General features: G+C 41.3%; 2 protein-coding genes across 2 annotated transcripts; both read right to left on the reverse strand.

The window, feature by feature from the left end:
* Positions 1-1,657: 1,657 nt before the first annotated feature.
* On the reverse strand, positions 1,658-2,590 carry LOC120993541 (gastrula zinc finger protein XlCGF17.1-like). Its single transcript, XM_040422023.1, has one exon. It carries the CDS (start codon positions 2,588-2,590, stop codon positions 1,658-1,660), a length of 933 nt encoding a protein of 310 aa, XP_040277957.1.
* Positions 2,591-2,650: 60 nt separating this feature from the next.
* On the reverse strand, positions 2,651-25,343 carry LOC120993542 (oocyte zinc finger protein XlCOF19-like). Its single transcript, XM_040422024.1, has 2 exons — positions 24,860-25,343; positions 2,651-2,697 (listed from the first exon to the last, which is right to left on the reverse strand). The coding sequence occupies exons 1-2, from the start codon at positions 25,341-25,343 to the stop codon at positions 2,651-2,653; spliced, it is 531 nt and encodes a 176-aa protein (XP_040277958.1).
* Positions 25,344-25,908: the final 565 nt, after the last annotated feature.

A 25,908-nucleotide genomic window follows, 5' to 3' on the forward strand; every position in this document is an offset into this window, starting at 1 on the left:
ACAAAAACATAATTTTTTTTCAAAAATGCTTTATTATCTAAAACTGAAACAAACAAAGAAAGTAGACATATTTGATATCATTGCATCCGTAATAACCTGCTGTATAAAAGTAGCACATGAACTACACTGTCAGATGAATGTTGTAAAAAAAAAAAAAAAAAAGTGCCAAAACTGGCACCTTATTTCATAAATCAATAAACTAAAGGGGGCAGTAACTACTAAAATATCACTTTTAATAAATTTAAGGAGTAAACGACGGCCCCTACAGACACACAACAAGTAAGACAAATACATACACAAACTGGTACATGGATGGTGACCAGTAAATTAAGAAATTGGTAGGTGTGAGTGGTGGACTGGACCAAGGTGGCAGGCCGAGCACGGCTATGTCAGATGAAAATTGGCAAGCCCTAGTGACTCCCTGCTTGGCCTGGTCCGCCCTATAACCAGTATCCTCGGGACGGGGTCCAAAAAGCCCCGCAAGGGGTGGCCCAGACAGGAACTCTTAACCTATATAGATGACCCTAGTAAGGCCCTCGCACGTAAGGAAGAGAAAAAATATATATGTCCAGAGGAGCAAAAACACACACCAGTTTACCAAAATAAGCGTAACCCCACCACAGAATTATCCACAAGGGAGGATAGGGTGAAAGGAATATTCAAGTGTCCCGACGCGTTTCTTCACACAGAGTATGCCCCAGGATTCATGGGAGTTTCTACTGTAAGGGTGCATCAGGGGGGCTTCAAATGGAACATGGCATCTAAAACAAGTCCAGCAAAATCTGCTTTGCAAAAACCATATGGCGCTCCTTTTCTTCTGCGCTCTGCCATGTGCCCTTATATCAGTTCACGACCACATGTGGGGTGTTTATTTAAACCGCAGAATCAGGGTAATAAATATTAAGTTTTGTTTGGCTGTTAGCCCTCGATGGGTCATTTATAGGAGGTTGCCCCTATGTAAGCCCCACAAATTGACTTCAGAACTGAACTCATCCTTAAAAATTTGACTTTGGAAAATTTCTTTTAAAATGACAAATATTGCTTTAAAAATTCTAAACCTTCTAACGTCCTAAAAAAATAAAATTACATTACCAAAATGATGCGCACATAAAGTAGATATATGGGGAATGTTAATTAATGAATATTTTATGAGGCATCACTATTTGTCTTAAAAGCAGAGAGATTCAAATTTAGAAAGCAGTGACATTTTAAAAATTTTAATTAACTTTTAGATTTTTTTTAGAAATAAAGGTAAAACATATTGACTCAAATTTACCATTAACATGAAGTACAATGTGTCATGAGAAAACAATCTCTGAATGGCTTGAATGAGTAAAAGAGTTCCAAAGTTATTACCACATAAATTGACATGTCAGATTTGCTAAATTAGGCCTGGTCAGGAAGGGGGTAAATGGCTCGGTCTGGAAGTGGTTAAGGGGGTGAGCCACTAGGGAGGTCACTGTTAAAGAGGCGGGAACTGTGGAGGTTACTGTTAAGGGGGCATGGGACTTTGGAGGTCACTGCTAAGGCAGCGGGGTACTCTAGAGGTGGGGTACTGTGGAGATCACTGTTAAGGGAACGGGTACTCCCTCATAACAGTTTTCAGATGTCTCACTAGAATTGATCCATAACTAAAACGTTTCCTACATTCTGTATATTAAAATGTCTTTTCTTCTGTGTGACTTCTCAGGTGTTTCACAAGGCCTGATTTTTTAGCAAAACACTTTCCACATTCAGTACATGAAAATGGCTTCTCCCCTGTGTGAGTTCTCAGATGTATCACAAGAGTTGATTTCACAGTAAAACACTTTCCACATTCAGTACATGAAAATGGCTTCTCCCCTGTGTGAGTTCTCAGATGTTTCACAAGACTTGATTTCTCAGTAAAACACTTTCCACATTCAGGACATGAAAATCGCTTTTCTCCTGTGTGAATTCTTTGATGTTCCTCAAAACTTGATTTTCTGCTAAAACACTTCCCACATTCAGAACATGAAAATGGCTTCTCCCCTATGTGAATTCGGAGATGTTTAACAAGACAACCTTTGTCAGCAAAATATTTTTCACATTCTGAACATGAATATGGCTTCTCCCCAGTATGAGTTCTCAGGTGTATCTTAAGATGATGTTGACTCTTAAACCACTTCCCACATTCCGTACATAAAAATGGCTTCTCTCCTGTGTGACTTCTCATATGTGGTTCTAGATGATGTTTACGCTTAAACAACTTTCCACATTCCTGACATGAAAATGGCTTTTCTCCTGTGTGAGTTCTCTGATGTGCTACAAGTTGTGATTTCCGACTAAAACTTTTCCCACATTCTAAACATGAAAATGGCTTCCCTTCTGTGTGAATTCTGAGATGTTGAAGAAGACGTGATTTTACAGTAAAAGTTTTCTCACATTCTGAACATGAGTAAGGCTTCTCTCCTGTGGGATTTTTCTGATGTTGAGCAAAACTTGATAACACATTAAACATTTTCTCTCTTTCTGAACATGAAAATGGTCGTTCATCTTTCAGAATTTCTTTGTGCACAGAAAGATTAAATTTGTTTTTCAAATCTCTCCCATATTCAGAACTTGCAGACATCTCACCCAGATTATGTCCAGATGGGTTATTGCTAAGCTGTGATTGATTATTTTCTATGTTTTAAGTTACAATTAGATGACCTTGGGAGCCTTTCATCCAGTCTTCACCTGGAAAAACAAATCATTTTTATAAGATAAAAGTTTCTCTTTTTCCTAATTACACACAAAAAGTTAAAATATAAAGGTAACTTACAGATAAACAATGTACCAAAGTTCTAAATACTAATTGCTAATAAGAAATTAAATGCATTGATTAAGAGAAATCTGTCAGCAAATTCTGTTTAACACATGCAGAAGCATCATTGGCAGGAGCATTGGCATTGATTGCTAAAGTTATGTTTACTCTGCACCAATATCCAATATTTTTTATGGCAGTTTTATTAATTGATTAATTAGTTATTACATACTGCAGAAATTGTTCTCTTGTACTAGGTTCACAACTTTACATTTGTCTGTAAACTTCATATACAGCTTCTTGGCCTAAGGCTCCTGCTTCCCAAATGTCTAACACCCAAACTACAGCAGAACAACAATATTGTGGTTGCAGATTTTGGGAGAAATTTATCAAGCCCGGCACTTTGGAATTTTTTCTTTTTGCAGTTGTTAGAAAATGTGACTTTTTGCCTTTTTAAACTTCTCACGTCACTTTTGAACAATTGATGGAACAAAGTGGTTAGCAATGTTAATGAGCTTTACTTCAGATTTATCACTCTGAATTCTTTTTAAGGCACAAAAAAGTCCCAAAGCCCCTCCAGTAGAAGGGCGGTGTAGAAATCTGGAGTAGAATTTCTAGACAAGAGCGTTAGGTTTAAAGATTAGCTAAATTTATCAAACAATGTATGACATTTGAGATGTTTGGTGCAAAGTACTCCAACTCCGACTCAAGGAAAACTGAATTCAAATATGACCGTCTTCCACTTCTCAGCCTTTTGGCTACGATCAAGTGTGGTATCTGTTCTTATCAGTCCCTGTAATCCGGTGCACTAGGATGGGTGAAGCAGAGAATCACATGGAGGACCCTAGGGAGTATGCCTTTGGCCATTATGCAGATGATAGTTAACCAAAGGCCTCCGGATAGAAATCTTGGGCCTAGATGTTTGAAAGCCTGAGGTGCAAACGTGCCCCAGGAGGGGTGACCCTGGGGTGCTTGAACTCACTGGGGGTAGGGAGCCCACTAAGTGATGGCACATTTGCACATACTTTACTTACTCCCATTTTGAGCGTGCTCATCTCTATCTTTGCCAACTTTATGGCTGGGCGTAACAAGGGGTGACAGTTAGGTGGAAGCTAGAGCAAGATTGGTGCTTCTTCAGCTTTAGTTGAGTGATGGCCACTAGTCCCAGACCCTTGTAGGAGTATTCCGGCCCAGGGAGACTGGGATTGGTTTATGGGGGTTCCCTTTTCTTATGGAGATGGCTTGCGATGGATCATGTCCTTGTGCACATTTTTGTGTGGCATGCAGCACGATTTTGATGCACGGGTGTAGAAAGCATGTTTCTTGGGCTTTCATAAAAAAAAAAAAGATTAAGCAGACCTGCCTCAGCCTCCTCTCTGCTCTACCTGTTAGTGATCCGCATCCTCCATACAACTGGTGAGATCTTAGCTAGGAACGGAGCTCATGAAGAGATAGCAGAAGTGCGGAGAGGACAGCGACTCAGTCTACCATTATAAATAATGAGAAATATCTGGATTTATAATAAAGTAATATTTCAGTATTCTCAATAATTTTATTTTATTAATTTTGGACGATGAGGAGTTACAGATTGGTGCATGGATCCCAACAGCCCCTAGAGACTGGCACATGGACCCAATGAGGACAAATACTATAGGTGGCGAAATGAGGCTTTGAAATATAATTTTGTACTGGAAAATCACTACAACCTGTTTTCTGATTAAATTTGGTTATTTACGCCATTTTATAACATTTTATTTCAGATTGTTCTAGTGCCAGGATGTAATGTAAATCAATTATTAATAATAATAGTCATAATAATCACCATGAAGCCCATTTCGTCATTTACTTTTTACCTTAGTTTTATATCATTCCAAATTGGGAGATTGTCCTTCAGTAGCTCCTGTTCTTAATTCATTTAAATGAAAAGGCAACATTTTGGGCTGCTTTCTGGTCATTTTTAAATATAATGTGCAATTGTTTATTTTGGGACTACAGTATATACACTCAGGGGCGTAGATAAAGGCTCATGGGCCCTAGTGTAAGAGTTCAGCTTGGGCCCCTCTTCCCTCAGTGCTTGGTGGCCGGGGCAGGGAAGCACATAACCTTCGTGCCTGTTACTGGGTCTGATTCTAAGGTTCAGTGCAAAAAATGAAATTCAAGAAGTGTAGAAAATGTGTATTGTAAACAGTGGAAAATCAGTGTCCAGTTATGATGGGAGTTATATGGAGATCTACATGGAGATATACACAGGAGACATTACAGAGACACATTGTCCTTATACACAGCACAGATTACAATATCGTATAATTCCTTACCAGACATGGACCCTCCACACACTCAGGACTAGATCTCCAGTCAATGTCTTCTCCTCAGCAAGTCAGTGATCCAAGTAAATTCCCTTTGTAGAATTCCATGTTTCTGAGCCATGCTTGGGTCTTTTATACCCCTTTGGTTGCTATATCTATCTGCTCCTCCTCTTCCCCCAGGAGACGCCCAGTCCCACCTTCATAATCATTGAATCCTTTCATCATCAGATCTGGCTTCCCTTATTACAATATGTAATGGAAGAACAATGGCCACACCTTCTCATCAACAAGTTTAGCATTTTCTGGTCCCCTGTGATGGTCCTTCATTATACACATTGTATTTGCAGGGTGGAACCTATTGTTCACACTCCTATTTAGCATCTGTAAGAGATCCCTGGGATACTCCGAGACCTTTTCATGTGAGAATCAGTGTAAACAATGTGCATTTTACATCCTGATGAGATACATTCCATCCAGACCTACAACCACATGACTATCCATCTATAATTCACATATGACATACTCCTTATTATATCCAATAGAACAGATTATAAGACTTGTATTATTCAAGTCCTTATTCCTTACAGATCTCACCTAGAGGATGAATGACACTAAGGCCTCATGCATATGGCCGCTGTGCGGCCGTTCCATGCATTGGAGACCGCAATTTGATTGGGTCCGTCATCCGTCCGCACTGGAAAAAAATAGAACATGCTCTCATTCAAGGAAATAGGTCCGCGAGGATGAATGACTTTAAAACAACGAACCCTCTTTGGTTTTACATTTTTTGTTTATAGGAGTGTCAGGCTGATACTTTTCAGCTGGAAATCATACTATTTAATGCGAATCAAAAATATAGAGAAATTCCGGGTGGAGAAGGATGCATAACTAAGCAGAAACACCAAAAGGAGAAAAAGGCTAGCACAACTGGCAATAAATATAAACTTTATTATAATATCAGAGAAGAAAATCCAATAAAAAACAACGATAGACAATACAATGGTGGATGGAGGACACACAGGATGAAAAGGGATCACAAACTGGGCAAAATGTAAAACAAGACTGACAAGGTCACAGAGGTACTAAATGGTAAATAAATAACCCCAAATGGGCATATAATAAAATGACCCGGTCAACACCGTGAACAGCATTATAAGGGTCCATTCACACATCTGTAGTGTATTGCGGATCCGCAATACACCCGGCCGTCAACCGCATAGAACTGCCTATTCTTGTCCGCAATTGCGGACAAGAATAGGACATGTTCTATTTTTTTCCAGCGTCGTGGACCGGAAGATTGGGCGTCACACTCCGGAAATGCGGATTCGGACAGCACACTGCCCCATAGAGAATAAATGGGTCCGCACCCGTTCAGCAATTTGTGGAACGGATGCGTACCCATTCTACTGACGTGTGAATGGACCCTAAAGCACCCCAGAGGCACCCAAACTGCGCTGTAGCAGATCCCTCTCCACCCACTCACCCCCAGAAAGACACTGGAGATGACGAGGATGAAAAAAAACCCTGGTTCAGCCACAAAACTTGTCTTTTTTCTTCACAGTAGCACCAATCCAAGATGGCCCCCGGCACATGCAGGATTCAGCACAGACACCAATGAACTCCAGCAACAAGCGCACCACGAGGCAGCAGGTCCATGAGGAGCTGATAGGACATATTTCCCCTGCAAATAAAACTAGTTATGTGAGTGGGGGGTCTGCCCAAAGCTCTCTAGCAGGGGCAAAGTCTGACTTTAACATGAGCCCTAATACAAGCTCTGGACATGATAGGATCACCCTGTCTGCTATGCAAGATTTAATGGCAGACCTAAAAAGTTCTATACACTCAGATATTCAGTCAGCCTTAAACACTATAAGGGCAGACATCACGGCCATTGGGGATCGCACTGCGCACCTTGAGGAAAAGATGGAGGAATGTAAGGAAGCACACAACTCCCTAGTGGATTTCTATAATGAGACACAGGATGAGGTTGCTGCCATGAAACTGCAATTAGTAGACTTTGAGGATAGGTCTAGAAGGAATAATATCAGACTCAGAAATATCCCTGAAGACATTAAATAAGACTCTCTCTAGGATTATCTGATAGATCTCTTTATATCAATCCTGCCGGACTCCCCAGAGAGGGATTTACTTATCGATAGGGCGCACAGAGTCCCTAATCCCAAATCTGTGCCGGCCAGCACGCCAAGGGATGTACTGATTCGCCTTCACTTCTTCCATTTTAAAAACAAGCTTCTCAGGGAAGCAAGAAGAAAAAAATACATTCCGGAGCGTTTTAAACAAGTTTCTTTCTATGCTGATCTCTCTCCAGCAACTCTAACCAGGAGGAGGGAGTTTGCTAAATATACCACATTCCTGAGAGAGAATGGAATCCCATATCGCTGGTACAAGAAGAAGTGTAGAAAATGTGTATTGTAAACGGTGGAAAATCAGTGTCCAGTTATGATGGGAGTTATATGGAGATCTACATGGAGACATACACAAGAGACATTACAGACAAAGACACATTGTCCTTATACAAAGCACAGATCACAATATCTTATAATTCCTTCCACTTACAGTCAGTTCAGTGAAACTTAGCAGACATGGACCCTCCACACACTCAGGACTTGATCTCCAGTCAGTGTCTTCTCCTCAGCAAATCAGTTTTCCAAATTTCCTTGGTGAATTCCAGCTTTCTGAGCCATGCTTGGGTCTTTTCTACCCTTTTGGTGGCTATAGCTATCTTCTCCTCGTTTTCCCCCAGGAGACACCCAGTCCCACCTTCATAATCATCAAAACCCTACATCATCATATCTTACTTCCCTCATTGCCATATGTAATGGAAGAATACTGGCCCCACCTTCTCATCAACCAGTTTAGCATTTTCTGGCCTCCAGAGATGGTCCTTCATTTACACATTGTATTTGCAGGGTAGAAACCTATTGTTCACACTCCTATTTAGCATCTGTAAGAGATCCCTGGGATACTCCGAGACCTTTTCATGTGAGAATCAGTGTAAACAATGAGCATTTTACATCCTGATGAGATACATTCCATCCAGACCTACAACCACATGACTCTCCATCTATAATTCACATATATGACATACTACTTATTATATCCACTATAACAGATGATAAGACTTTCATTATTCAAGTCTTATACAGATCGCACCTAGAGGATAAATAACTCAATGAACCATCTTTGATTTTACATTTTTTGTTTATAGGAGTGTCAGGCTGATACATTTCAGCTAGAAATCATACTATTTACTGCGACTCAAAAATATAGAGACATTTGGGGTGGAGAAGGATGCAGAACTAAGCAGAAGCAGCATAGCTGAGCTCCAGCAGCCACAGCCAAGTACAGCATTATAAAGTGCCCCAGAGGCACCCAAACTGTGCTGGCGCAGTGCCCCACTCACCACCAGGAAGACACTGGAGATGATGAGGATAAAGAAAAACCCTGTTTCCCCACAAAACTTACCTCTTTCGTCACAGTAGGATCCAAGATGGCCCCCGGCACATGCAGGAGGCAGCACAGACACCAATGAACTCCAGCAACAAGCGCACCATGAGGCAACAGGTCCACGAGGAGCTGGTAGGACATATTTCCCCTGCAAGTAAAACTAGTAATATGAGTGGGGGGTCTGCCCAAAGCTCTCCAGCAGGGGCAAAGTCTGACTTTATTATGAGCCCTAATACAAGCTCTGAACATGATAGGATCACCCTGTCTGCTATGCAAGATTTAATGGCAGACCTGAAAAGTTCTATGCACTCAGATATTCAGTCAGCCTTAACCACTTCCCGCCACGCTAACGCCGAAAGGCGTCATCGCGGCGGCTCTCCCAGGTCACACTAACGCCGATTGGGTCGATTGGGTCGGAAGGTAACGCGCTCACAGGGTCGGAAGGTAAGCGAGTGGATCTCCAGCCTGCCAGCGGCGATCGTTCGCTGGCAGGCTGGAGATGCGATTTTTTTAACCCCTAACAGCGTCTAATATACCTGCTACCTGGTCCTCTGGTGGTCCCTTTTGTTTGGATCGACCACCAGAGGACACAGGCAGCTCAGTAAAGTAGCACCAAACACCACTACACTACACCCCCCTGTCACTTATTAACCCCTTATGAACCACTGATCACCCCATATAGACTCCCTGATCACCCCCTGTCATTGATCACCCCCCTGTCATTGATCACCCCCTTGTAGGGCTCTATTCAGACGTCCACATGATTTTTACGGATCCACCGATACAAGGATCGGATCCGCAAAACACATACGGACGTCTGAATGGAGCCTTACAGGGGGGTGATCAATGACAGGGGTGATCACCCCATATAGACTCCCTGATCACCCCCCTGTCATTGATCACCCCCCCTGTCATTGATCACCCCCCTGTAAGGCTGCATTCAGATGTCCGTATGTTTTTTACGGATCCACGGATACATGGATCGGATCCGCAAAACACATACAGACGTCTGAATGGAGCCTTACAGGGGGGTGATCACCCCATATAGACTCCCTGATCACCCCCCTGTCATTGATCACCCCCCTGTAAGGCTCCATTCAGATGTCCATATGTTTTTTACGGATCCCGGATACATGGATCGGATCCGCAAAACACATACGGACATTTGAATGGAGCCTTATAGGGGGGTGATCAATGACAGGGGGGTGATCAATGACAGGGGGGTGATCACCCCATATAGACTCCCTGATCACCCCGCTGTCATTGATCACCCCCCTGTAAGGCTCCATTCAGATGTCCGTATGTTTTTTACGGATCCACGGATACATGGATCAGATCCGCAAAACACATACGGACATCTGAATGGAGCCTTATAGGGGGGTGATCAATGACAGGGGGGTGATCACCCCATATAGACTCCCTGATCACCCCCCTGTCATTGATCACCCCCCTGTAAGGCTCCATTCAGATGTCCGTATGTTTTTTACAGATCCACGGATACATGGATCGGATCCGCAAAACACATACGGACATCTGAATGGAGCCTTATAGGGGGGTGATCAATGACAGGGGGGTGATCACCCCATATAGACTCTCTGATCACCCCCCTGTCATTGATCACCCCCCTGTAAGGCTCCATTCACACATTTTTTTGGCCCAAGTTAGCGGAATTATTTTTTTTTTTCTTACAAAGTCTCATATTCCACTAACTTGTGTCAAAAAATAAAATCTCACATGAAGTCACCATACCCCTCACGGAATCCAAATGCGTAAAAATTTTTAGACATTTATATTCCAGACTTCTTCTCATGCTTTAGGGCCCCTAGAATGCCAGGGCAGTATAAATACCCCACATGTGACCCCATTTTGGAAAGAAGACACCCCAAGGTATTCCGTGAGGGGCATATTGAGTCCATGAAAGATTGAAATTTTTGTCCCAAGTTAGCGGAAAGGGAGACTTTGAGAAAAAAAAAAATAATATCAATTTACGTTAACTTGTGCCAAAAAAAAAAAAAAATTCTATGAACTCGCCATGCCCCTCATTGAATACCTTGGGGTGTCTTCTTTCCAAAATGGGGTCACATGTGGGGTATTTATACTACCCTGGCATTTTAGGGGCCCTAAAGCGCGAGAAGAAGTCTTGGATCTAAATGTCTAAAAATGCCCTCATAAAAGGAATGTGGGCCCCTTTGCGCATCTAGGCTGCAAAAAAGTGTCACACATGTGGTATCGCCGTACTCAGGAGAAGTTGGGCAATGTGTTTTGGGTTGTCATTTTACATATACCCATGCTGGGTGAGATAAATATCTTGGTCAAATGCCAACTTTGTATAAAAAATGGGAAAAGTTGTCTTTTGCCGAGATATTTCTCTCACCCAGCATGAGTATATGTAAAAAGACACCCCAAAACACATTGCCCAACTTCTCCTGAATACGGCAATACCACATGTGTGACACTTTTTTGCAGCCTAGGTGGGCAAAGGGGCCCACATTCCAAAAAGCACCTTTAGGATTTCACAGGTCATTTATCTACTTACCACACATTAGGGCCCCTAGAATGCCAGGGCAGTATAACTACCCCACAAGTGACCCCATTTTGAAAAGAAGACACCCCAAGGTATTCCGTGAGGGGCATGGCGAGTTCCTAGAATTTTATTTTTTTTTGTCACAAGTTAGCGGAAAATGATGATTTTTTTTTCTTACAAAGTCTCATATTCCACTAACTTGTGACAAAAAATAAAAACTTCCATGAACTCACTATGCCCATCACAAAATACCTTGGGGTGTCTTCTTTCAAGAAATATTTCCCATTTTTTTATACAAAGTTGGGCAATGTGTTTTGGGGTGTCTTTTTACATATACTCATGCTGGGTGAGAGAAATATCTCTGCAAAAGACAACTTTTCCCATTTTTTATACAAAGTTGGCATTTGACCAAGATATTTCTCTCACCCAGCATGAGTATATGTAAAATGACACCTCAAAACACATTGCCCAACTTCTCCTGAGTACGGCAATACCAGATGTGTGACACTTTTTTGCAGCCTAGGTGGGAAAAGGGGCCCACATTCCAAAGAGCACCTTTCGGATTTCACCGGCCATTTTTTTTTACAGATTTTGATTTCAAACTACTTCTCACGCATTCGGGCCCCTAAAATGCCAGGGCAGTATAACTACCCCACAAGTGACCCCATTTTGGAAATAAGACACCCCCAGGTATTTCGTGATGGGCATAGTGAGTTCATGGAAGTTTTTATTTTTTGTCACAAGTTAGTGGAATATGAGACTTTGTAATAAAAAATAAAAAAATCATCATTTTCCGCTAACTTGTGACAAAAAATAAAAAATTCTAGGAACTCGCCATGCCCCTCACGGAATACCTTGGGGTGTCTTCTTTCCAAAATGGGGTCACATGTGGGGTATTTATACTGCCCTGGCATTTTAGGGGCCCTAAAGCGTGAGAAGAAGACTTGGATCTAAATGTCTAAAAATGCCCTCATAAAAGGAATGTGAGCCCCTTTGCGCATCTAGGCTGCAAAAAAGTGTCACACATCTGGTATCGCCGTACTCAGGAGAAGTTGGGCAATGTGTTTTGGGGTGTCATTTTACATATACCCATGCTGGGTGAGATAAATATCTTGGTCAAATGCCAACTTTGTATAAAAAATTGGAAAAGTTGTCTTTTGCCGAGATATTTCTCTCACCCAGCATGAGTATATGTAAAAAGACACCCCAAAACACATTGCCCAACTTCTCCTGAATACGGCGATACCACATGTGTGACACTTTTTTGCAGCCTAGGTGGGCAAAGGGGCCCACATTCCAAAAAGCACCTTTAGGATTTCACAGGTCATTTACCTACTTACCACACATTAGGGCCCCTAGAATGCCAGGGCAGTATAACTACCCCACAAGTGACCCCATTTTGAAAAGAAAACACCCCAAGGTATTCCGTGAGGGGCATGGCGAGTTCCTAGAATTTTTTTTTTTTTGTCACAAGTTAGCGGAAAATAATGATTTTTTTTTTTTCTTACAAAGTCTCATATTCCACTAACTTGTGACAAAAAATAAAAACTTCCATGAACTCACTATGCCCATCACAAAATACCTTGTGGTGTCTTCTTTCAAGAAATATCTTGGCAAAAGACAACTTTTCCCATTTTTTTATACAAAGTTGGCATTTGACCGAGATATTTATCTCACCCAGCATGGGTATATGTAAAATGACACCCCAAAACACATTGCCCAACTTCTCCTGAGTACGGCAATACCAGATGTGTGACACTTTTTTGCAGCCTAGGTGGGAAAAGGGGCCCACATTCCAAAGAGCACCTTTCGGATTTCACCGGCCATTTTTTTTTACAGATTTTGATTTCAAACTACTTCTCACGCATTCGGGCCCCTAAAATGCCAGGGCAGTATAACTACCCCACAAGTGACCCCATTTTGGAAAGAAGACACCCCCAGGTATTTCGTGATGGGCATAGTGAGTTCATGGAAGTTTTTATTTTTTGTCACAAGTTAGTGGAATATGAGACTTTGTAATAAAAAAAATAAAAAAAAAGAAATCATCATTTTCCGCTAACTTGTGACAAAAAATAAAAAATTCTAGGAACTCGCCATGCCCCTCACGGAATACCTTGGGGTGTCTTCTTTCCAAAATGGGGTCACTTGTGGGGTAGTTATACTGCCCTGGCATTCTAGGGGCCCTAATGTGTGGTAAGTAGTTTGAAATCAGAATCTGTAAAATATGGCCAGTGAAATCCTAAAGGTGCTCTTTGGAATGTGGGCCCCTTTGCCCACCTAGGCTGCAAAAAAGTGTCACACATGTGGTATCGCCGTACTCAGGAGAAGTTGGGCAATGTGGTTTGGGGTGTCATTTTACATATACCCATGCTGGGTGAGATAAATATCTTGGTCAAATGCCAACTTTGTATAAAAAAATGGGAAAAGTTGTCTTTTGCCAAGATATTTCTCTCACCCAGCATGGGTATATGTAAAATGACACCCCAAAACACATTGCCCAACTCCTCCTGAGTACGGCAATACCACATGTGTGACACTTTTTTGCAGCCTAGGTGGGCAAAGGGGCCCACATTCCAAAGAGCACCTTTCGGATTTCACCGGCCATTTTTTACAGATTTTGATTTCAAACTACTTCGCACGCATTTGGGCCTCTAAAATGCCAGGGCAGTATAACTACCCCACAAGTGACCCCATTTTGGAAAGAAGACACCCCAAGGTATTTTGTGATGGGCATAGTGAGTTCATGGAAGTTTTGATTTTTTGTCACAAGTTAGTGGAATATGAGACTTTGTAAGAAAAAAAAATCATCATTTTCCGCTAACTTGTGACAAAATATAAAAAGTTCTATGAACTCACTATGCCCAACAGCGAATACCTTAGGGTGTCTACTTTCCGAAATGGGGTCATTTGTGGGGTGTTTGTACTGTCTGGCCATTGTAGAACCTCAGGAAACATGACAGGTGCTCAGAAAGTCAGAGCTGCTTCAAAAAGCGGAAATTCACTTTTTTGTACCATAGTTTGTAAATGCTATAACTTTTACCCAAACCATTTTTTTTTTTTTTACCCAAACATTTTTTTTTTTATCAAAGACATGTAGAACGATAAATTCAGAGAAAAATTTATATATGGATGTCGTTTTTTTTGCAAAATTCTACAACTGAAAGTGAAAAATGTCATTTTTTTGCAAAAAAATCGTTAAATTTCGATTAATAACAAAAAAAGTAAAAATGTCAGCAGCAATGAAATACCACCAAATGAAAGCTCTATTAGTGAGAAGAAAAGGAGGTAAAATTCATTTGGGTGGTAAGTTGCATGACCGAGCAATAAACCGCTAAAGTTGTGGAGTGCCGATTTGGAAAAAAGGGCCTGGTCACTAGGGGGGTATAAACCTGTGGTCCTTAAGTGGTTAAATACTATAAGGGCAAACATCATGGTTATTGGGGATCGCACTGCGCACCTTGAGGAAAAGATGGAGAAATTTAAGGAAGCACACAACTCCCTAGTGGAAAAAAGGAAAAGGAAATTAGCAGACCTTGAGGATAGGTCTAGAAGGAATAATATCAGACTCAAAGATATCCCTGAAGACATTAAAGGGGACTCTCTCTAGGATTATCTGATAGATCTCTTTATATCAATCCTGCCGGACACCCCAGAGAGGGATTTACTTATCCTTAGGGCACACAGAGTCCCTAAACCCAAATCTGTGCTGGCCTGCCAGCGCGCCAAGGGATGTACTAGCTCGCCTTTACTTCTTCCATTTTAAAAACAAGCTTCTCAGGAAGCAAGAAGAAAAAAAGACATTCCTGAGCGTTTTAAACAAGTTTCTTTCTATGCTGATCTCTCTTTAACAACTCTAGCCGGGAGGAGGGAGTTTGCTAAATATACCACATTCCTGAGAGAGAATGGAATCCCATATCGCTGGGGTTTCCCAGTGAAACTTATTGTCAGTAGAAATGGCACTAATTTAATTTAACTTTCTCCATCTCAAGCTGCAAACCTCCTGGAAAGGTGGTCCCTACTCCAGCCACAAGAGGAGCTGGTAGGACATATTTCCCCTGCAAGTAAAACTAGTAATGTGAGTGGGGGGTCTGCCCAAACAAGAGGGAGCCAGATATCCAGAGAAACAGAAGCCACCCACGCTGACCCAAGAATGGACTATGGTGAAATCTATGAAGTGATAACCCCTATCATGTAAGGTATCTCACCTGCCTACACCATTCTACATTGGGTCTGCTTTCCTCCAATCTTTACCCATCTATATATCTCGGAACAAACAAATGTTATAGTCCTTGACTTTCTCATCTACTTCGGAGACTCCCCCATATATGAGCTGTTACTTGTCTGTTGGGACATCCAATAAGTCATGTTTTGGCCGTGACTGTTGGACATTTTTGCTATTTTTGTTCTTTTTTTTTCTCAGCTGAACTGGATCTCCCACCCTACACATGGCAATTGTGACTGGGTTTGGTGATTTACTAGAACAATAAAGTACAAAGAAGCGGGTAATGACATGTCACCTTAAAAGTATGCTTAAAAGTATGCTTTCTTAAAAGTTTTACTCTCCTTGTTTTTTCTTTTTTTTTTTTTAAGGTGACATGTCATTACCCACTTCTTTGTACTCTATTGTTCTATATATACTGTACATTTTATATGGCACTACAGGGTTTTATGAGCATGTTCTTAGGTACCTGATATGGCATTAAAGATCTTATCCCTAAATGACAAAGGGTTGAAAGATGAAAAACAGCATGGGTTTACTTCAGGGAGATCATGCCAAACTAATCTTATTGATTTTTTTGATTGGGTGACTAAAATAATAGATGGCGGAGGTGCAGTAGACATCGCTTATCTAGACTTTAGTAAGGCTTTCGATACTGTCCCACATAGAAGGCTTATCAATAAATTAGAGTCTTTGTGCTTGGACTCCCATATTGTTGAATGGATTAGGCAGTGGCTGAGGGTCAGACAACAGACGGTTGTAGTCAATGGAGTATATTCAGACCAAGGTCTTGTTTCTAGTGGGGTACCTCAGGGATCTGTTCTGGGACCCATATTGTTTAATATCTTTATCAGTGAAATTGCAGAAGGCCTCGATGGCAAGGTGTGTCTTTTTGCTGATGACCCAAAGATTTGTAACAGGGTTGATGTTCCTGGAGGGAAAAGGATTTAGGAAAACTAGAGGAGTGGTCAAAAATCTGGCAACTAAAATTTAATGTTGATAAGTGCAAGATAATGCACCTGGGTCATTATTTCAGAAGACTTAAAGAGGACCTTTCACTAGAATAAAACATCTAAACTAACTATACAGACATGTAGAGCGGCACCCAAGGATCTCCCTGCACTTACTGTTATACCTGGGCGCCGCTCCGTTCTCCCGGTATAGCCTCCGGTATCTTCATAGTTAGGCTCCATCCAGGGGAACCTGCCAGCGTCTCATTCTCCCAGGCTGTAGCGCTGGCCAATCGCAGCGCTCAGCTCATAGCCTGAGAGGCTTTTTTTTCTCTCAGGCTATGAGCTGAGCGCTGCGATTGGCCAGCGCTACAGCATGGGAGAATGAGACCCCGGCAGGTTCCCCTGGGTGGAGCCTAACTATGAAGATACCGGAGGCTATACCGGGAGAACAGAGCGGCTTCCAGGTATAACAGTAAGTGCAGGGAGATAAGACAGAGGGGATATGATAGAAACTTCTAAATACATAAAGGGAATCAACAAGGTAAAAGAGGAGAGAATATTTACAAACCGGATTCCCAAAAATTTGGGACACTAAACAAATTGTGAATAAAAACTGAATGCAATGATGTGGAGATGGCAAATGTCAATATTTTATTTGTAATAGAACGTAGATGACAGATCAAACGTTTAATCCGAGTAAATGTATCATTTTAAAGGAAAAATACGTTGATTCCAATTTTCACGGTGTCAACAAATCCCCAAAAAGTTGGGACAAGGAGCAAAAGGGGCTGGAAAAAGTAAATTTGAGCATAACGAAGAGCTGGAAGACCAATTAACACTAATTAGGTCAATTGGCAACATGATTGGGTATAAAAAGAGCTTCTCAGAGTGGCAGTGTCTCTCAGAAGCCAAGATGGGTAGAGGATTACCGATTCCCACAATGTTGCGCAGAAAGATAGTGGAGCATCATCAGAAAGGTGTTACCCAGCGAAAAATTGCAAAGACTTTGCATCTATCATCATCAACTGTACATAACATCATCCGAAGATTCAGAGAATCTGGAACAATCTCTGTGCGTAAGGGTCAAGGCCGTAAAACCATACTGGATGCCTGTGATCTCCGGGCCCTTAAACGACACTGCACCTCAAACAGGAATGCTACTGTAAAGGAAATCACAGAATGGGCTCAGGAATACTTCCAGAAACCATTGTCAGTGAACACAATCCACCGTGCCATCCGCCGTTGCAAGCTGAAACTCTACAGTGCAAAGAAGAAGCCATTTCTAAGCAAGATCCACAAGCTCAGGCATTTTCACTGGGCCAGGGATCATTTAAAATGGAGTATGGCAAAATGGAAGACTGTTCTGTGGTCAGACGAGTCACGATTCGAAGTTCTTTTTGGAAATCTGGGACGCCATGTCATCCGGACCAAAGAGGACAAGGACAACCCAAGTTGTTATCAACGCTCAGTTCAGAAGCCTGCATCTCTGATGGTATGGGGTTGCATGAGTGCGTGTGGCATGGGCAGCTTGCATGTCTGGAAAGGCACCATCAATGCAGAAAAATATATTCAGGTTCTAGAACAACATATGCTCCCATCAAGACGTCATCTCTTTCAGGGAAGACCCTGCATTTTTCAACAAGATAATGTCAGACCACATTCTGCATCAATCACAACATCATGGCTGCATAGGAGAAGGATCCGGGTACTGAAATGGCCAGTCTGCAGTCCAGATCTTTCACCTATAGAGAACATTTGGCGCATCATAAAGAGGAAGGTGCAACAAAGAAGGCCCAAGACGATTGAACAGTTAGAGGCCTGTATTAGACAAGAATGGGAGAGCATTCCTATTTCTAAACTTGAGAAACTGGTCTCCTCGGTCCCCAGATGTCTGTTGAGTGTTGTAAGAAGAAGGGGAGATGCCACGCAGTGGTGAAAATGGCCTTGTCCCAACTTTTTGGGGATTTGTTGACACCATGAAATTCTGATTCAACATATTTTTCCCTTAAAATGGTACATTTTCTCAGTTTAAACTTTTGTTCCGTGATTTATGTTCTATTCTGAATAAAATATTAGAAGTTGGCACCTCCACATCATTGCATTCAGTTTTTATTCACGATTTGTATAGTGTCCCAACTTTTTTGGAATCCGGTTTGTAAAAGAAGAAAAACTGCTACAAGAGGACATAGTTTTAAATTAGAGGGGCAAAGGTTTAAAAGTAATATCAGGAAGTATTACTTTACTGAGAGAGTAGTGGATGCATGGAATAGCCTTCCTGCAGAAGTGGTAGCTGCAAATACAGTGAAGGAGTTTAAGCATGCATGGGATAGGCAGAAGGCCATCCTTCATATAAGATAGGGCCAAGGGCTATTCATAGTATTAAGTATATTGGGCAGACTAGATGGGCCAAATGGTTCTTATCTGCCGACACATTCTATGTTTCTATGTTGAACAGCCCTTTCAAAAGAGCATGCTTCTGGAAAGAAGTATCTAACCTACATTGTGACATTCTAGGTGTCCAGGAAACCCATTTATTGCCTAAAGATAGTTTCAACATTCAAAATAAGCTCTTTCCTCATACTTTTCACTCCCACCCTGAAAAGAAAAAAGCAGGGGTGATGCTAGCCTTTAACGATACAGTCTCTTTTAAACTTATATCTACTACTACAGACAGCCAAGGCCACTACATTATCATTGTCTATCTAATCAATAATCAGCTTTACACTGTAGCATCCATATATGCGCCTAATAAATCACAGATTTACTTCCTTCACCGCTTCTTCAACAAACTGACACCAATAAGACAGGGGTTTGTAATACTCTGTGGCGACTATAATAAGACACCCGTGGACAGAGACTTCTCATTAGGAGAGTTATTGCACAAAGAGGAGATTTTTGACCCATGGCGTATATTCAATGTGTCTGATAAAGACTACTTTTTTATCAAGCCCTCATAACTCATACTCTCGCATAGATATGGTATTAGTGAATAAAAGACTACTACAAAATATAATTTCATCAGATATCGGTACCATAACTTGGTCCGACCATGCTCCTACCTCTAAACTCATTAACCTACAATACTCTCCCTCGCGAGCACCGTGGAGATTGAATATATCCATTTTGAATAACCCTGGATACTTCACTCTATTTTGCATCGCTCTGCACAAATATTTTACTCCTAATTACTCATTTGAGGTATTCCCACGTCCGTGACGGCCGTCTCTATAAATATATTACATGATCCACCCCGTCCAATAAACACCATAAAATACAATAAATAAAACTGTGTCAAAAAAAGCTATTTTTGTCACCCTACAAAGTGATCAAAAAAGCGTATGTCCTACAAAATGGTACCAATAAAACCGTCACCTCATCCCGCAAAAAATTAGATCCTAACTAAGACAATCGTCAAAAAATAAAAAAGCTATGGCTCTCAGACTATGGAGACTAAAACATCATTTTTTTGGTTTCAAAAATGCTATTATTGTGTAAAACTCAAATAAATAAGAAAAAGTATACATATAAGGTATAGCCACGTCCGTAACGATCTGCTCTATAAAAATGTCACATGACCTAACCCCTCAGGTGAAGGCTTTAAAAATAAATAAATAAAAACTGTGCTAAAACAACCAATTTTCTGGTTGTTTTCACCAAGTGTAATAATGAATGATCAAAAAAATCATATGTTTTTTGGAGGAAAGAGTTGACATTTTCATTGGTACCATTTGTACCAATGAAAATGTCAACTCTTCCTCCAAAAAACCAGCCCCTGCACAAGACAATCGGAAAAAAAATAAATATGGCGTTCAGAAAATGGAGACAGAAAAACATACTGTATTTTTCGCCCTATAAGACACACCGGCCTATAAGACGCACCTAGGTTTTTGAGGAGGAAAATAAGAAAAAAATATTTTTAACCAAAAGGTGTGCTTTTGGTGGATTTTGAATTAATGGTGGTCTGTGCATGACACTATTATGGGGGATCTGTGGATGACGCACTATCATGTGGGGGATCTGTGGATGGCACTGTTATGGGGGATCTGTGGATGGTACTGCTATGGGTGGGAGATCTGTGGATAGCATTGTTATGGGTGGGAGATCTGTGGATGGCACTGCTATATGTCATCCACAGATCCCCCTCCTGCTCGCCGAATTATTTATAAACATGAATCCTTATCCTGTTAAGTTTAACTAACGCTGCACTCTCCCATGTTCCCATGTCCCCCCTGTATCCCCACAGCACTTACGAACATGCTTCCATAGCAGGCAGAGCGGACGGCAGCAGTAACGTCACTCACTGATGTTGAGCGCCTGCTCCGCCTGCTTCATTCATAAAGTGGGCGGAGCAGGCGCTCGACGTCAGTGAGTGACGTTACTGGTGCCGTCCGCTCTGCCTGCTGCGGTGAGTACAGTGACTGCACCGGGCCCCGCCCCTAGTTACGGACTCCAGGCCCTTCTCTCTCCCAGCTCATAAATCCCAGTCTGCGATGCTGCAGCGTCGCAGACTGCGATGTAAAATGGAAGCATTCGCCCCATAAGACGCAGGGGCATTTTCCCCCCACTTTTGGGGGGGGGGAAAAGTGCGTCTTATGGGGCGAAAAATACGGTAATTTTTTTCCCCAAAAATGCTTTATTATGTAAAACTGAAACAAACAAACAAGAAAGTAGACATATTTTATATCATTGAATCCGTAACAACCTGCTATATAAAAATAGCACATAATCTACCCTGTCAGATGAATGTTGTAAAAAATAAAACCAGTGCCAAACATTTTTGGGTTACCTTCCCTGACAAAAAATTTAATATAGAGCAATTAAAAATCATCTGTACCCCAAAATAGTACCAATAAACTGGCACCTTATTCCCTAGTTTCCAAAATGGGACCACTTTTTGGGAGTTTCTACTGTAGGGGTGCATCAGGGAGGCTTCAAATTGGACATGGCATCGAAAAACCAGTCCAGCAAAATCTGCCTTCCAAAAACCATATGGCGCTGCTTTTTTTCTGCGCTCTGCTGTGTGCCCTTACATCAGTTTACGACCACATGTGGGATGTTTATATAAACTACAGAATCAGGGTAATAAATATAAAGTTTTGTTTGGCTGTTAACCTTCGATGTGTTAAAGAAAAAAAAAAATTATTAAAATGGAAAATCTGCCAAAAAAAGTGAAATTTAGAAATGTCATCTCCATTTTTCTTTAATTCTTCTGGAACACCTAAAGGGTTAACAAAGTTTTCAGGATGTAAAAAGTGTGGGAATGGTTTAAACGGATATGCCCCAAGAGGAAGCGAGGTGAAACGTCCACCTGTGTTTGGTAGTTATACCTTCATTTAGCATGTCTATGCCCCTGTTGGACCATATTTTGATGCTTATTATTATGTGAATTTTTTTTGCACTGTAGACTATATAATATTTTGGGATTCAGCCATAACAGAGGTTGTACATAAGATTCTGCATCAGGTGGTTTTAGAGATACACTTTTATCTGGATAACTTACTGCTTATACATAACACTACCCCATTTATGTATGTAAGGGGATCCTAGATAATGGGGCAGTGCAGACTCTGTGTCTGGTTGGGGCACTACCATACATAGTGCCAGGGCTGCCATCAGAAATTTAGGGGCCCCTTACACAGCTGGATGACACACTGTTATGGGGATCTGTGGATGACACACTGTTATGGGGGATCTGTAGATGACACACTGTTATAGGGGATCTGTGTATGACACTGTTATTGGGTGGAATCTGTGGATGGCACTCTTATGGGGGGGATCTGTGGATGACACAGTGTTATGGGGGATCTCTGGATGACACACTTATGGGTAATCTGTGGATGACACACTGTTATGGGGGATCTGTGGATGGCACTGTTATGGGGGATCTGTGGATGGCACTGTTATGGAGGGGGATCTGTGGATGGCACTGTTATGGAGGGGGATCTGTGGATGGCACTGTTATGGAGGGGGATCTGTGGATGGCACTGTTATGGAGGGGGATCTGTGGATGGCACTGTTATGGAGGGGGATCTGTGGATGGCACTGTTATGGAGGGGGATCTGTGGATGGCACTGTTATGGAGGGGGATCTGTGGATGGCACTGTTATGGGGAGGGGGATCTGTGGATGGCACTGTTATGGGGAGGGGGATCTGTGGATGGCACTGTTATGGAGGGGGATCTGTGGATGGCACCGTTATGGATATGCTATGTGTCATTCACAGATCCCCCTCCATAACAGTGTCATCCACAGATCCCCCCATAAGTGTCATCCACAGATCCCCCTCCCCATAACAGTGCACAGACCATAACAGTGTCATCCACAGATCCCCCCATAAGTGTCATACACAGACCCCCCTATAACAGTGTCATCCACGGATCCCCCTCCCTATAACATAGCCGTCATCCATAGATCCCCCTCCCCGCCGCTCACAGTAGTATACATTTATAAACTGTAATCGGTATCCTGCAGGCTGCAGACAGTACCTTTAACTTTAAATCAGCGCTCATCTCTTTACTACCTTACATTCAGCTCTCTCCAGTAACAGGCAGTGCGGGCGGCAGCGCTCACTCACTGCAGTCACACGCCTGCACCGCCTAGTGGGAGGAGCAAGTGCATGACATCAGTGAGTGAGCGCCGCCCGCACTGCCTGCTGTTACCGGAGCTGAGTCAGTGTAAATAGTAAAGAGATGAGCACTGATTTTAAAGTTAACACACTGACACAAAAAAAAATATGGCTCGGGACGGGCCGGGCCCCTTACTGGGGTATCGGCTTTACCCCCCTGGCCCTGCATAGCGCTTACCCATGGCCCTGCATAGCGCTTATCTGTACTGCAATTTCTAATTGATTTTATTAATTCACTGTATGTCTATTTTGAAATTATGTAATAAAGTATATATTTGAAAGAAAAAAAAAAGGGTTAACAAAGTTTGTAAAATCAGTTTTGAGTAAATTGAGGGGTGAATGTTTCTACAATGGGGTCATTTATGGGGGGTTTCCACTATGTAAGCCCCACAAAGTGACTTCAGAACTGAACTGGTCTTTAAAAATCTGACTTTGGAAATTCATAAAAATTTCAAAAATTGCTTAAAAAATTCAAAACCTTCTAACGTCCCAAAAAAAATAAATTACATTACAAAAATGATGCCCACATAAAATAGATATATGGGGAATGTTAATTAATGAATATTTTATGAGGCATCACTATCTGTCTTAAAAGCAGAGAAATTCTAATTTAGAAAACAGTTTTTTCAAATTTCCGTTGACTTTTGGATTTTTTTTTATAAATAAAGGTAAAACATATCGACTCAAATTTACCATTAACATGAAGTACAATGTGTCACGGGAAAACAATCTCTGAATGGCTTGAATAACTAAAAGCGTTCCAAAGTTATTACCACATAAAGTGACACGTCAGATTTGCAAAATTAGGCCTGGTCAGAAAGGGGGTAAATGGCCCGGTCTGGAAGTGGTTAAGGGGGCGAGCCACTGCGGAGGTCACTGTTAAAGAGGCAGGAACTGTGGAGGTTCCTGTTAAGGGGCAGGGGTCTTTGGAGGTCACTGTTAAGGCAGCGGGGTACTCTGGAGGTCATTGTTCAGGAAGTGGGGTACTGTGGAGATTACTGTTAAGGGAACTGTATTCCCTCATAAACGTTTTAAGATGTCTCACAAGACTTGATCCATAGCTAAAATGTTTCCTACATTCTGTATATTAAAATGTCTTTTCTCCTGTGTGACTTCTCAGGTGTCTCACAAGGCTTGATTTCTCAGTAAAACACTTTCCACATTCAGTACATGAAAATGGCTTCTCCCCTGTGTGAGTTCTCAGATGTTTCTCAAGAATTGATTTATCATTAAAACACTTTTCACATTCACAACATTGAAATGGTTTCTCTTCTGTGTGAGTTCTCAGATGGGCCTCAAGATGATGTTTAAGTTTAAATGACTTCCTACATTCAGGACATGGAAATGGCATCTCTCCTGTGTGAATTTTCTGATGTTTCACAAGATTTGATTTCTGATTAAAATATTTCCCACATTCTGGACATAAAAATGGCTTCTCTCCTGTGTGAATTCTCTGATGTGTCTCGAGACTTGATTTCTCATTAAAATATTTCCCACATTCTGGACATAAAAATGTCTTCTCTCCTGTGTGAATTCTCTGATGCACCTCAAGAATTGATTTTCTACTAAAACACTTCCCACATTCAGAACATGAAAATGGCTTCTCTCCTGTGTGAATTTTCTGATGTTTCACAAGACTTGATTTCTGATTAAAATATTTCCCACATTCTGGACATAAAAATGGCTTCTCTCCTGTGTGAATTCTCTGATGTGTCACAAGACTTGATTTCTGATTAAAATATTTCCCACATTCTGGACATAAAAATGGCTTCTCTCCTGTGTGAATTCTCTGATGCATCTCAAGACTTAATTTTCTACCAAAACACTGCCCACATTCAGGACATGAAAATCTCTTCTCTCCTGTGTGAATTCTCTGATGTTCCTCAAAACTTGATTTTCTACTAAAACACTTCCCACATTCAGAACATGAAAATGGCTTCTCCCCTGTGTGAATTCGGAGATGTTTAACAAGACAAGCTTTGTCAGTAAAATGTTTTTCACATTCTGAACATGAATATGGCTTCTCCCCAGTATGAGTTCTCCGGTGTATCTTAAGATGTTGTTGACTCTTAAACCACTTCCCACATTCCGTACATAAAAATGGCTTCTCTCCTGTGTGACTTCTCATATGTGGTTCTAGTTGATTTTTACGCTTAAACAACTTCCCACATTCGTGACATGAAAATGGCTTCTCTCCTGTGTGAGTTCTCTGATGTTCTACAAGTTGTGATTTCCGACTAAAACCTTTCCCACAGAGATGTTTAAGAAGACTTGATTTCACAGTAAAAGTTTTCTCACATTCTGAACATGAATAAGACTTCTCTCCTGTGGAATTTCTCTGATGTTGAGCAAAACTTGTTAACACATTAAACATTTTCTCTCTTTCTGAACATGAAAATGGTCGTTCATCTTTCTGAATTTCTTTGTGCACAGAAAGATTACATTCATTTTTCAAATCTCTCCCATATTCAGAACTTGCAGACATCTCACCCAGGTTATGTCCAGTTGGGTTAAGCTCTGATTGATTATCTTCTATGTTTTAAGTTACAATTAGATGACCTTGGGAGCCTTCATCCAGTCTTCACCTAGAAAAACAATTTTTATAAGATAAAAGGTTCTCTTTTTCCTAATTACACACTAAATATAACACATAAAATATAAAGGTAATTACAGATTAAAAATGTACCAAAGTTATAAATACTAATTGCTAATAAGAAATTAAACGCATTGATTTAGAGAAATCTGTCAGCAATCTCTGTTTAATGCATGCAGAAGCATAATTGGCAGCAGCCACCTTGCATTGATCGCTAAAGTTATATTTTTTATGGCAGTTTTCTTGATTGATTAATTAGTTATTACATACTGTAGAAATTATTCTCTTGTACTAGGTTCACAGCTTTACATTTGTCTCTAAACTTCATATACAATTTCTTGGCCTAAGGCTCCTGCTTCCCAAATGTCTAACACCCAAACTCCAGCAAAACAACAATATTGTGCACCTCAGTGGTTGCAGATTTTGGGAGAAATTTATCAAGCCCTGCACTTTGGAA

The sequence above is a fragment of the Bufo bufo genome, chromosome 3 (genome assembly GCF_905171765.1).
Source record: "Bufo bufo chromosome 3, aBufBuf1.1, whole genome shotgun sequence".
NCBI classification, from domain to species: domain Eukaryota; kingdom Metazoa; phylum Chordata; class Amphibia; order Anura; family Bufonidae; genus Bufo; species Bufo bufo.